Source organism: Triturus cristatus, chromosome 1_2 (assembly GCF_964204655.1).
Source record: "Triturus cristatus chromosome 1_2, aTriCri1.1, whole genome shotgun sequence".
Classification (NCBI taxonomy): Eukaryota; Metazoa; Chordata; class Amphibia; order Caudata; family Salamandridae; genus Triturus; species Triturus cristatus.
Window position 1 is genome coordinate 1,191,822,150 of NC_140580.1, and position 14,473 is coordinate 1,191,836,622.

The 14,473-nt window shown below is 46.9% G+C and overlaps 1 protein-coding gene across 1 annotated transcript in view; it reads right to left on the reverse strand.

Moving 5' to 3' along the window:
- The window catches only part of LOC146869006 (adenylate kinase isoenzyme 5-like), a 544,010-nt gene that overhangs the window by 315,300 nt on the left and 214,237 nt on the right, over window positions 1-14,473 (reverse strand). The window contains exon 3 of the mRNA XM_085625003.1: window positions 8,910-9,071. Coding sequence (XP_085481129.1) covers window positions 8,910-9,071 — 162 coding nt within the window. The remainder of the gene's footprint in view (window positions 1-8,909; window positions 9,072-14,473) is intronic.

Genomic DNA, 14,473 nt, shown 5'->3' on the forward strand with positions numbered 1-14,473 from the left:
TTCCCCCGGTGACATGGCATTATCCCTGTGGCCAGTGTAACGCCTGCACCTCCACTAAACATACCAAGACCCTACAGATGGGGGACTGTAACTGGGAACAATGCACCCATACGAGCTGTTATACTAAAAATTGTGTGTACATGATCTCATGCCCCTGCAACCTCATGTATGTGGGGATGACAACCAGACCCATAAAAACCAGGATCAGTGAGCATAAGAGCATGATTCGGTGTGGCCGGACTGCAACCAAGATGTGCAATCACTTCATTGAAAAAGGACACTCGTGTGATGACATTCGGTGAACCATCCTTGAGTCCAATCAAGCATGGAACAATGCCTCTCTCCTTGGACGTGAACAGCGCTGGGTTCACCGCCTCCAGACTAACACACGAGCCTCAACGATGACATACCATGGACAGAACTTTGATGACATGTCATACCGTTCTCTCTGAGATGTACTAAATACCTACTGACTACTGACTCTCTCTTTGTGACTCTCACCTTGACTATCATATCATGCATCTCTTTGCATATGATACATACAGCCCACACATCCATGGGACCCGTTTCATTTTGACGCCCACTATGGCTCACCACTTTCCATAGACTTTTCTTTAGTGCCTTTTGATAATTAGACATGGCGCCTGCGCATGGGCATTCCAGCCGACTGTGTCAATGTTTTTATCACAACGGGACCCGTCTAAGTATGGCATCCATTAGGTCTCTACACTTCACATAGACTTGAGTGCTTTCTGACTCTTAGACATGGCGCCTGTGCGTGGGCACTACTGCCGACAATGTAATTGCATTTCTCGAGTGCCTGTCGACACTCTAATATGGTGCCCACGCATGGCCATCGTGCCCTACCCCGTCCCCTCTCTCCTTACAAACCTCACGACACTTAGACATGGCGCCCGCACATGCATAGCGCAGTCATCCATGACATGACATACCGGATGGAGGTAGCCCCCTTGCTCATTAGCCCCGACACTACTTTAAGCGTGCATACACCCCAGACATGCAATATGCAGGCAGGCGTGATGGCGGGTAGGCGCTGAAAGCCACTACACCCAGCGGAAATTGTGAGTAATTCCACAAGGCTGTGACCTGGCCACCCTGACAGCACATTACAGTGTTGTTGGATGCATGTGTCCCACTTTCTGTTTGCTTCCACATTTCTTTTCTCTACTCCAGCCTGTTAAGGTGTGGGTTACTCAGGCATTAGCCTATTGAGCAACTCTCTACCTGAAACTAGGTAAGAGCAGATTTCCTGCGCCCCATTGTATGTCGCGCCGCGTTCCTTGCGTCACGCTTCCGCTGATGTGAGGCACCTTCATGCAGTATGACTAGTGGTCATCTCCTCCTACTGGCACTATTACGTTGGCCTCTCCTTGCAGGGCGGGTTAACGATCGTAGGGTGGCTGGAATGCGCCACATATGCCCTTGCCAGCTCTCTGTCATGACCTATAGCCGACGCATTATGCCCACCGCGACAGCCACCACTGTGAGAGAGAAAATGTTTTTTCTTGTGTGTATGTAAACACTAAGAACCCTGAGGTCTAAAATTACCAGAAAGGAAAAAGAAGAGCGAGAAGGTGGTGTGTAAATGAGAAACAAAAAGCCCAATTCACGTAGTGAAAGGGCAATCCCTTTTAAGGACGTAATCCCTCACTCACCTTTGACCCTCCGGTTTTGAACCGTTCTGTAGTAAGTTTAATGAACAGCTTGTGGCTGTGGGTCTCACATTCGGCACATTGGTAGTGTCCAAACTGTATTGCGGAATTAGGTTATTCTGCAGGTTGAGTTTTCTTCCCGTGTGCTTCTTTGCGCACACACACATACATTTGTGGGCTCAATTTTTCTGATTTTGAGGTTGAGACTGACTTTTTCTTTTTTGCATACTATTGTTATTTCCATCATCATGGCGGAACGCCTTGGTTTAACTTTTGATGACACCATAGCTCAAGCCATTTTAGATACACCAAGTATTATGGATACTTTTCAAAGTCCTTCTATCAATGCAGAGGTTGATTGGACCAAGGTTCTGACTTTAAAGAAATCACACTCATGAGTGTTTATCCATGGAGCAATCATGACTGAGTATTTGAGAGCCAATTGCGCTCCCACAGGACTCATTGTGACCAATGCACCAAGATTGTTCCTAGATGACAAAATTTTCCTCAATGATTGGTCCCTAATAGCTTGGAAGTGTACCAGAGATTGGTTGATCCTTATCATCAGCACTGCCAAACGAGTTGCTGATGCTGTCTTGGTCGAGATTCAGGCATTAGAATCACAAATTAAAGTGACACTCACAGGCGCTCTTTTCAAAAAACAACAAGAGGAATCCAACAAACATAATAAAGAATTCAAGGATTCGGTATTGATGACTAAGATCAATAAATTTAAGAAGGATTTGGCCCGGTTTTCCCTAGAGAGAGTGTATCCATACACTAGTGCTGACTATGTGCCCCCTCAACTCAATCGGCAGGGTCGTAGGTATGGGTCCGACTACTCTACATCAGGGAGTGACGAATGGTCAAGTGGGTCAGACACTGCCTCAGGTGAAGATTCCTCATTTAGAGGCAACAAAAAGAGAGGTAGGGGTAACAGGAGAAACCTGCGAGGTGCACCAAATCCCATGTATCCTCCTCAGTGGTGGCCTCCTGGTCCATATAACTATCCACCCATTCCTCCTTTTGGTCAACCTTGTCCTTATCCCCCACCTCCACAAATGTATTCCAACCAGCCTTTTTTAGGGTTCGGCCGAGGCCGGTCAAGGGGAAGAAGACGAAACCAGGTCCACTGGGCAGATCAACAACCAGCAACCCCGGCATCGAGCTCGAGAGAGACTCCAGTGGTCCCGAGCACGAGCACAATTTAGTCATCAATCTGTCCAAGAAAGTTCTCACACAGGAAGAAATGTCCCTCTTGAATAAAGGTTTAGGGTTTGTTCCTTCTTTCAGAGGCGATTTGTTCTCCATAAACCAAGAACTTGCTCTGTTTTTCAGAAAGATCCGTTTGAATTTCTTTTTCCGTACAGATCTTGATACCTTTTCTGATGACCAAGACCTTAACACGGGCTTGCGGAATAAATCAACATTCAATCCCTTGCCCAGTCAAGTTCCTTCACAGGTATTTGAGAAAGCGGTGACCTCACAGGTGTTAACCACCTGTGCATCCGAAAGCCGTCAATATCAAAACCTTACTAAGTCAGAGCGACAAGCCTTACGATCTCTCACTTCTGATGAGACGATCATGATCAAGCCGGCAGATAAAGGTGGTGCCACGGTTATCATGGACACCACCGCTTATCGCACCGAATGCTTGAGACAATTGCAAAACGCACATTTCTACCAACCTCTCACTCAAGATCCCACCAAACGATTACAACAGACTATTCAGATCATGGTGAATGAAGCCAGCACCAATGGTTGGATCACCACAAATGAAGCCCAGTACTTGGTTAAAACCTCGCCTATTGTACCTTATTTTTATATTCTGCCTAAGGTGCACAAGAATGTGAGTCCCCCTCCTGGTCGTCCTATTATCTCTGGACTAGGGTCCCTGTTGGAACCTCTATCGGCATTCTCAGACCATTTTTTACGTCCTTTGGTGGCCAAAATGCCTACGTACCTTAAGGACACCAAGGACATTTTGATCCTACTCAAAGACTTATCCTTTGACTGTGAGACAGAATTTCTAGTCTCATTCGATGTAGAGTCACTTTATACGTGCATTCCCCAGGATGAGACTTTGGATGTCATCGACACTCTCCTGCTGGCCAATCCACCGGACTCCATCACTCCAGTTTCATTTATTATGTCATGTGCTAAGTTAGCCATGAAAGAGAACTTTTTTCAATTTGAGGAACAGCTGTTCCTACAGGTGTCAGGCACTTCGATGGGGAGCATTTTTGCTCCCAGCCTGGCTAATCTGTATGTTCATGTCTTTGAGGAACAGTATGTGTTTGGTACCAACAATCCATACAAAGACCAAATAAGGATATGGAAGAGGTACATAGACGACGTGTTCGTACTATGGCACGGACCACTAACTTCATTGTTGGCTTTCAAAAACTGGCTCAACAATTGTGACACTTTCTTGAAATTCACCTGCGAGTACTCTAAGACCCAACTCCCCTTTCTGGACATATTGATAACCCCCTTTGATGGTGGCTTGAGCACGGAGCTGTATAGAAAACCCATGGCGGTGAACGCCCTTTTGAAATATGACAGTTTTCACCCACGGGCATTGCGGGATAATCTGCCTTTTGGTCAGTTTTTGTGCTTAAAAAGAAATTGCTCCTCAGATGATAAGTACAAGGAACATGCGAGCAATCTATCCAAACAACTACTGGCCAGACATTATCCCAAACATTTGATCCGTAGAGCTTCCAAACGCGCTGCAAACAACAATCGTGAGGCTCTATTAGAACCTAAGGTCCCTAATTCTTCTGATAACAGGCTGACCTGTGTACACACCTTTTGCCAATTTTCCAATCAAATTAAAAAAATCATTTTGACAAATTGGAAAATTTTGAACATAGGTGATGTCAGGTTGCCGAGACCTCTCTTTGCTTTTAAACGCAGCAGTAACATCAGGGATCAACTGGTACACACCCGCCCCCGTACTCATCAAACAGGCACTCAACATACCCTGTGGGGTCTACCACCAGTTGTAGGACACTACCCATGTGGTTCCTGTGCGGCCTGTTGCCACACTTCTGTGACTAAAGAGATCGACATTGGCACCGGCAGACCGTGGACTCTTAGAAGTCACAGTAACTGCAACAGCTCAAATTTGATTTACCTTATAACATGTCCTTGTGGGTTACGATATGTTGGAATGACCACCCGTCGGGTAAAAACCCGTATTTTGGAACATAAAAGCACCATACGGTGTGGCCGTTCTTCTACCAAACTCACCAATCACTTTCTAGCAGTCAACCATGTTCCCAATGACCTGCACTGGACAGTCCTTGACAAACCTTTCATACCTTCCCATCTGACAGATTGCTCTTCCTTTCTGTTCAAACGAGAGCAAAGGTGGGTTTATAAACTTAACACGCACGTCAAAGGACTAAATGACGATATTCCATGGTTGTCACTGTGAATTTCATACAATAAGTCTATTTTTGGTCCCGTACTATTCCACACTTTGCATATGGGATGAGCCAATAGAGTATGCTGCATGAAGGTCTGATTCACTTTTGTCTCTCCTTTTCTGTGGCTTCCAGGTTGTGCCACCTAGTACTTGCCTTTCTGAACCACTTTAGTCAGACTGTTTGTCTAGATTGAATATTTTCCAACATCTCTTAGCAGTCTGATGTTGTCTCGCTATTTCAGGACATCCGCTGTTTTTTTGTACTGTAGCACGCTTTGTTTCTGTTTTGCACACCCATTTTTGGCGCTGTCCAAGTTTTCTTCTGTGACTAGCGTTCGCAAGTCTATTACGGAGCTAGTGCTTCCATTAACTAGGTTTCCTCCGTTTTGATTAAAGTAAGCCGGTGCAGTAGCTCAACAGCATGAGCTAGCATCTGTTTTTCTATTTGTGCATTTTCCCACGGAGCTAGTGTTTACGTAACTAGAATTCCTCCGCATTTCGGCATTTAACTCTATGTTTAGCCGAACAATACAAACAAGCACCTTTATTTCTTGCTTTGTTTCTGTTTTGCACACCCATTTTTGGCGCTGTCCAAGTTTTCTTCTGTGACTAGCGTTCGCAAGTCTATTACGGAGCTAGTGCTTCCATTAACTAGGTTTCCTCCGTTTTGATTAAAGTAAGCCGGTGCAGTAGCTCAACAGCATGAGCTAGCATCTGTTTTTCTATTTGTGCATTTTCCCACGGAGCTAGTGTTTACGTAACTAGAATTCCTCCGCATTTCGGTATTTAACTCTATGTTTAGCCGAACAATACAAACAAGCACCTTTATTTATTTATTCTTTGCGTGCAGTTCTTTTTCAGAAAAACCACATCGTCGGCTGCATTACCCGTTACCTAGACAACAAGCACACAGGCGGTAGAGCAGCTTTGATTGGTTTCTTCAACATGGTTTTTTATAACGGGTCTTTCTATTGGCCAGTTTTTGATGACACTAACGCTTCTTATTAGACGTTTTTCCGTCCCGCGGGACCTCCGGCTTCAGGCTCATTTCAGCCTCGGTTCCCCGACGGAGAGGTAGGCGTTTGGAGAAGCTCTCTGTGACTTGTTGTATATATACCGCCTATTCACCAATTCTTTTGTTAGTTTGCACTTAGTTATATTGAAGGCGGTCAATGCAATTTAAGTATCTTTGGCTACTCGTTTTGAATATCACGCATACGAGTGCCAGGTACATTGAGCCAATTGCTCTATTTTTACAAACATAGATTCATCAAACAGAGTTTTGTATTAACAGTGGTTGTCTTGTTTTGTCCATATTGACTGTCAATCATAGCGAGTTTTGTTCACCACATATACATTTTGAAGAACCCGGCATTTCACTGGTTCTTCTTATAATTAGCACTCTGTGCATTCAGTGAAGATATCAGTCTCCCTTGTTTTTAGTTTATTAGTTCACATTTTCATAACATTCGCTCATGAGATGTAAGTACCAAAATCCTGAGTAGTCTTACATCCTTTTTCAGAGCGGTGTTCCCTTCCTGAGCGGTTGCCAGGTGGAGGTAAAAGTCCCACCCAGTGGTTACGGGTGAGTGGTCAATGCCTTTAGTTATTAAATTCCTACATTTATATTACTTAGCATTCGGAACCAACTTGTTCTTACACTGAGTTTCTTTTGTTTAGGTGATGTTTGAGATGACAAGGTGACGTACACCCTTCAAGCATTCATTGGGTGTTCACGGTATCCTTTTTCCTGTGTAGTTCTCACACAGTTCTTTTTCATTTTGCAGTAGCTATCGTGGTCCTGATGAAAGCCGAGCCTATTTAGGCGTTTTGGCTGAAACATGTCGACCTTTTTTCATTGTATAGCACCATTGCCTACATTTGACTAGTGGTGTTCACATTTTTTAATCTAGCTTCGGTACGGTTGTGTCAAGAGAATCCTCCTTGCCGTCCTGTGACTAGTTTTAACATACCCTCACTGCACTATCATTCTGCCAGCACTGCACCCCTCACTCACACTTAGCTCTTCATATGTGGATTTAGTCTATCCTTTAGTGCACAATCAAAACATCCCTGAGCTCCTCCCTCTCATAGAGGGGGTCGTAGCCCCCAGAGAAACTAGGATTTTTCTCTGGGAGGAGAATCCCATATGATGAAGCATGTCACCCAGGGTGAGTGAGGGATTACGTCCTTAAAAGGGATTGCCCTTTCACTACGTGAATTGGGCTTTTTGTTTCTCATTTACACACCACCTTCTCGCTCTTCTTTTTCCTTTCTGGTAATTTTAGACCTCAGGGTTCTTAGTGTTTACAGGTACTTTAATTGGGGATCTAACCCTGTGTGGTCTTAAAAAATGTTCCCTTTGACCCTCCGGTTTTGAACCGTTCTGCAGTAAGTTTTCTTGTGTGTAGTCTCTCTGTCTGTTTGTTTTGGTTCTCCAGACGCCTTTTGCGCTCAATGCCGCGCCATGTGGAGGTTCTTACTGACTCCTCCTATATGTTTTTTGTCTCTCTTTTTTACTCTAAGGTTGCATCAGCAGCAGCATAGCTTTTTAGTTTAAGCCTACCTGTAGTCTTCCACAGGTGCGGCCCGCCCTGGTTTGGCAGGGTTTCTTGAAACCATCACTCACTCTCACTGTCACGTCCACGGTTTTCTGGTCCTGATGAAGCGCCATGGATCTTTTTGACCATTGAGGCGTGGAACATGTCGACCTTCTAGTTGCTGGGCACATTACGCCTGATGTAGTAACTCACGACCTACGGGGTCTTTTATTGTGACAAGGGAGCTTTTATAATAAAATGTATTTACCCCTTGTATACCTTAGTCAGTTTTAACCTGTCACGCACACTCTCACAACTCACATAGGACTCTCTCCCCCCCCACACCCACACTCATCTGACAGCTGTTAAATGAAAGATCTCCACCAAAGTGACCCTTCGGGGGACCCGTAGGGCATTGCAGCTCCGGCCCGACAAGGAGCAAACACCCGATGATGAAGCATGACATCCTTCTGGGTGTGTGAGGACAGCAAGAGACAAGACTGGTGCTTGCCTCTTACTAGTGGGTTCTAGACCTAGGACCTTTTCTCCCCCCCCTTTAACCTTTTCCTCTTTCTTCTGTGTGTGGGTGACCTTTTGCACCCACTTTTGGAACCGCAACCCGTATTTTGTTTCGTAACTAGCACAAGGAGCACGGGTACTGTACCACAATTTGCTCCTAATCCCCCCTTTTATTTATTGAGACACATCACAAGAACACACATTGTCTACGAGCAGTGCCACGTAACACCACAAGTATACCACATAATCACACCTCATTAACGAGCAGTATCACCTAATACCACAAGTACACAGGGTGAGCTCATCTCACACCACAAGCAGTACCCTCTCACACCACAAGCACACACCTCATCCATGAGTAGTGCCAAATAACACCACAAGTGCACACCTCGTCCACAAGCAGTGCCACGTCACATCACAAGCACACACATCGTCTACGAGCAGTGCCACGTAACACCACAAGTACACAACGTGATCACACCTCATTTACAAGCAGTACCACCTCATACCACAAGTACCCAGAGTGAGCTCACCTTATCCACAAGCCGTACCACGTCATACCACAAGCACTCACATTACATCTGATAAGCAGACTCCATCACATGAGCTCATGCCACCATACACCCCGCCCTTTTCTGACAAACACCCTCCTTTACCCCTTCCTGGATCCCTTCACTCACCCCTCATGACCCCACCCCCCATCCCAAGGTCCCTGCTACCCAGAGGGCGTCAGGGGTGACTTACCAATGATGAAGATGATTTTGGGGCGAGCTCTGCTGGGGTCGAAGACATCAAATTCCTGGATGAGGCCTGTGCATTCCGTCATGTCGGAGTCGCTCTCGATTGAGAACTGGGACTGGATGGGCGGCAGCCGCTCATATCGGCGACAAGGAGCAGGTATGGTGTCTGAGGGGAGGGTAAGACGGGAGTCAGGGCGCTGTCTTTGTGGCGAAGCCAGGTGGAGGACTTTAAAAACACTGAACCCTCATGTACATCATTCACATAAGCAGACCTTCCTGGTGAATATCATGATACAGCGCCCAGCCGACACAAATCATAATCTTAGCCTCCGAGTCTTTAATAAAATCCAGATTTTCTGCCCACCGGGCTGTGAAAAATCTAACTTTTCCAACAATATAATGTTAAAATACACCATACCACAAGCAGGATGCATGAAGGAGGCGTAAGGGGCAGTGAAAAGGGAAAGGAATGGGTAGGGGTACTAAGGGGCATATCAGCAAGGGCCGGCAATAGTTATCGCTAAGCGCGCTTAGCGCGAGGATAATTATCGCCGAGATAGACTGCTATCAGCAACGCTTATCTCCAAAGCGCTAGAATTCCATGTGCAAGCTGCCAATTGTGAGATTATCGCTGGAAATCCAGCGATAATCACACAACGTTTGGCGATAGCTTGATGATAGGGCAGGGCAGCCTTAGCCATTATATCCACCTTCCATTGGCTATAATGGCTAAGTCAGATGAAAAGCAGGCGTAAGGAAAGTAGCGATAAGCGCGGTTAGCGCTACTTTTCTTATCGCTCTGCAGGTTAGCGTGAGGGTAGATAATTCAAGAAATGACGGTTAGCGACATTTCTCACGTTATTTCACGGAGGAACGCCCACTTTGCATCTCATTAGAGATGCAAAGCTGGGCGTTAAGGGAAAGGGCGCTGAGGCATGGATTCACGCGATAGCGTGACATTACTAATAGTGCGATACAATTATCGCCGCTTTCCGCCCGAAAACGGCCGCTAAAGCGGCAATAATTGTCTTGATGATATGCCCCTAAGTGAGAGAAATCACATTATTTTGTTAAATAACCAACATTTGTAAAGACTTTCAAAACCGAGACGTGGAGAAAGTGTGTATGGAAAACACCCTGGTGAATTCTGACAGACACCTCACCAAACTTGACTGAAAGCCCCTGTCCTCAACTATTTACCTGAAAATACCTTCATCAGTGGGTGTTACACCCCAAACACCCCCTGAAGCTACGCCCTTGCCACAGAGTCGGATGCACACATCCCTGTATGCAAGGCAACTCCTACAAGTTGCGCATGGTGTGGGGGAAGTTAAAGTCATCCTACAACCTAAATTGGGGAGTGCACCATCTTTTCACGTTTTCTGGTGTCCGCAACACAGCCTCCTGTTATCTTTAGATAGATGGGCAGGCTGGTACAAAGACAGACTAGACGTCACCGTAGGGTGCCAATGCAAGACTCATGGTCCCATACAGGTGCCTTTAATGCTATGCTTCACTTCCATATCTCGTGCCCCCGCCATGCACTGGGCATGACCTCACACATGACAACACTGATGACAGCACTGATGACGTCACCAATGATGTAATCATTATGGTCACTTCTCAAATTACAAAATGTGAATTACCCCCAGTACTAGTAGTATGTTCGAGGTGCACTTACTTCCCCCTGTACATTAAAGTTGTATGACTCTTCCAGCCATGTGCTTTTGTCAGACAGGAGCCTTCGTGAACACCTTGCACAGACTGAACACCTTCAGCCACAGATTGTCCCAACCCCTCTCTGGCACCACCAGGGGACGCTGTGTGTAGACCCCCGTGGCACTATCATTAGTGTACACCGATGTTCACTATCTATAGCTTGACAGCTGTGAGGCTGTGGAATTGTAATTGTCAATTGTGTTTATATAGCTCCTACTACCCCTGACGAGGCATTGAAGCGCTTTGCAGCGAGCCGCACAATACTTTGGAACCCAAAATGAAAGATTGCTAGTAGATTAGTGTTTTGTTTCCTTGTGCGTTAGTTATGTTAGGTTTGTGCTCTTGATTGCTTGTGTGTTCAGTAGAGTTCAGAGTAGGGATAGAGTGATGCCAATTGATTTGAAACGGGATGTAGTAGTTTTTTTTGTAAGTCATAGTAAGGGGTGGGCGGAACTCGTGGAGTTTCAGTGACACAAAAACTGCGAAATTCAGTGGAGTTCGGCGAGTGGAGGAGTTGCGCCCCTCGCGCAGCTCGTGCATATTTGTAGTGCCAGGAGCTTGTTCCGCGCTGTAAAATCCGTGCGAATGGCACCACATGGAGCACCAGAGGGCGCTGCTTCTTTCAGATGCTCGAGTAGATTTTCTACTAGAGCGACAGCTTTCTCAAGATGAACGAGAGCGACCTGCCGTGACCGCCTGTGTCGAGATATCTCACCGGGCGGTGTTCTAGAGGTTGATTTTCTCTCTCGTGCTCACCAACCTAAAGTGAGGGAGACACGCACGAGAAAGATATCGTCATTGGTAATTTTCATTAGAGCAACATTGACAAAGCCAACAGATCTTGCATAGGACCTATTGGTTTTGCCAAAGCTTGTTCCAAGTGGTCAATGCAAATATCGAAGCAAAACTGCTCGGACAGAATGTTTATGAAATGTGGCCCCTGACTTAGGCGCGTTCTATAAAAGAATAACATGCAGTCCTATGCGGGAGGCGAGGGTTTGGTGGGTGTTGAAGCTTCCCACGGCCTTTACCTTCCTTCCAGTGCCTTGTAAATCTGAGAAACACAAGCCCATGCGTCTGAGGGCGTCACTCAGAAAGGGCAAAGGTCGGACAGTTTTTGTTGTTTTTAGTGTCTTACTGTTTGCATGTTGTTTGTGACGTGTACATCGTGAACCGAGTCACCAATAAGTGCAGAGGATTTGTAAAAAAAAGAATCGTTCATAGCCAGAAGGGAAGAAATCTAGAAAAGGAAGTCTTCAAAGAACTTGAGAGGATGTAGGGTACAACTCCCACATTTAGGGGCACAGAGCCAGGGGGCGACAATCCCAAGCTCCCAGGTGTTTAATGGGCTAGGTGGGGGGTCCAGTGAAAGTGCTGGCATGGACTTCAGGGGCACATACTGCAGAAAGGCTCCTGTACGGCCATCGGAAGGCGGTAAGGGTGGACGGAAGTGACGACAACTGCTACGCCTTCCGAGCCTGCCCTACCGCTGTAATGGAGGCGGGAGGGGCCCTGGGAACGGAAGTGACGACAGCTGGTCTGGATTGGATTCACATACCTCTGTGCGCGAAACTCACTTTGCTTTGAAGTACTGAGAGGAGGCGAACGAGGGGCCCGCCAAGCGCGCGCCGGGAACTGACTAGAAAATGGATCATGCGGCAAACAGCGTAAGATGGAAAATGATGCGTGATGAATAAATAAAGACAGCTGGACATAATTGGAAAATAACGTATTACATTTCTCACATCGCTTAAACGCACAGGCATTTTGTGGTTGTTGTGAGAAGGTGGCCTGATCTATGCTGTCCACTAGTTCTAGTGGGCACCCTGTATCAGTCCAAACAACCCCTTATGGTGACAGGTTAAAGACAACCTGTATTGAAAGCTATCCTAGTGGTAGCTATGGAGAGCAGCCTTCAGGCTAAGTCTCGAAGGAATGTAAAGCAGCTTGTTTTACCAGTCTATAATCTCTTGAATGATCAAATGAAAGGACAACCACACCAGGTATATATTCAAAATATATGTATTTAAGATAAAACACACCCCTCTAGTCTCTTTAAGAGACTAGAGGTCAAAGCACATATGTTACACTTAATATATCACAGTAAATTAGCACAATATACGATAGGCCCTAGGGGCGGACCAAACCATATATTAAGAAAGTGGTATAAGAACCACGACTGTAATAGGCACTAGGCCTATTGCCTCTAGAATCGCTGGGACCCCAAGGAACCACCCAAGGTAGTGACACAGGGGACCCAAGGGGGCCGTGTGCAGTGTGTGAACACAGCCGCGAGCTCCGTTAGCTTCTATGGGGAAAATCGCAGTTGGAATTTTAATTTTAAGGACACTTAAAGTTGGACTAGGAACAAACCCTTTTGGACTTAGATGGTTCTAGGGCACCGGAGTACTCGTGTTACCTTACCCAGGGAAGCCGGTGGTGTCAGGTCGCGTCATCGTTTTCAATGACAGTTTGCTGCAAAGTGCTGCTGCCGGGAAGAGGAGAAGTGTCCGAAGAGATCCGAGCCTGGATCAAAGATGTGAAGAACCTGAAAGCAGAGGGGACAGAGTCTGGGTCACTTGCCAGTGACCAGTGGCGCGATAGACGAATGCCCACCGATATCGGGTGCTTCAGGTGCGAAGAGGGGATGCTTGACTCTTCAGCCACGAGGACCAGGAGGCGTCGACGATGACCAGGAGCTGGATTCGTGCTGCCCATGAAGGATGTTGAGTGCTGCAGCGTCAGTGCCCAGATTGGACTCAAAAAGCCTTGGCAACAGCAACCCACGCAGGAAGAGGAAAGATGCTTCGGTGCGGACCAGCAAGGTCCTGGGGACTCCCCAAGCGATGGAGAGACAGGGCACGTCTGGAGCAACCACGGAAGCCCAATTAAAGTTAAAGTTGACTTCACAGGGACCCACCAGTCAACGGCCCAGGGATCGCGCAGGTACCTCAAGCGAAAACACAAAGGGCCGGCTCATGGAACACTCGTGGAGTGTAGGCTAGCAATCTTCAGTGGAAAAGGTGCTCGGGGTCTGGGCTACAAGTAAGCCAATGCACAGCCTCAAGGGACGTACCCACAAGGGCTACAGGTCTCAGCTTTGCTGGGGACTCGGGCCAGCCTCTGGGAAGTCTGGGAACCCACCTCCTGTGTTGCAATTACTTCGGATTCCGGCAGGAGCTTCGGAGATGCAAACCGGTCAGATGCGTCTTTGGTGCCTGCCAAGCAGGAGAGTAACTCCTTTACTCCAAGGGAGATTCTTCAGTCACCTAGTCGTGTAGATCATCGAAGTTCTGGGATTCTGTATCAGAGTTTCATCCAGGTGTAATCTAAAATCCTGCAGCCAGGGGTTCCTTTCTTATACCCAAGGAAGGGGTTGGACATACTCTGGGGACCCACCTATGGGATGGTCAGGAAAGAGGGGTGACTACACCCATTTCCTTAGTCCAGTTTCGCACCAGAGCAGGGGCTGGTAGCGGTTTGAGCTGGACTATGCACAGGGACACCAAATGTGCCCCCAGTGCAGACTTCAAAGCATTCCTGGAGTGCTCCCACCCAGACCTAATCCACTACAGCCTGTCTGGGAGGTGATAACACCTCCCTGTGACAGGAAACATATTGTCCAGGCCTCCCCTGTCGGAGTTTCGGTCAGCAGTAGGAGGCCAGACTTGTGTCTGTGGCTAGCAGCATCCATTTTGTGATGCCAGGGCTCTGTTAGCTGGTACCGGGTATACAGGTGCTGTCATGTCTCTCCCTCTAGAAGGGTGGGATCATACTCCCACACCAGTTATTTTTCTCGACAATTAAGCCCCCACTGCGTGGGTGGCTGACAGACCTCTGGGGAAGGAC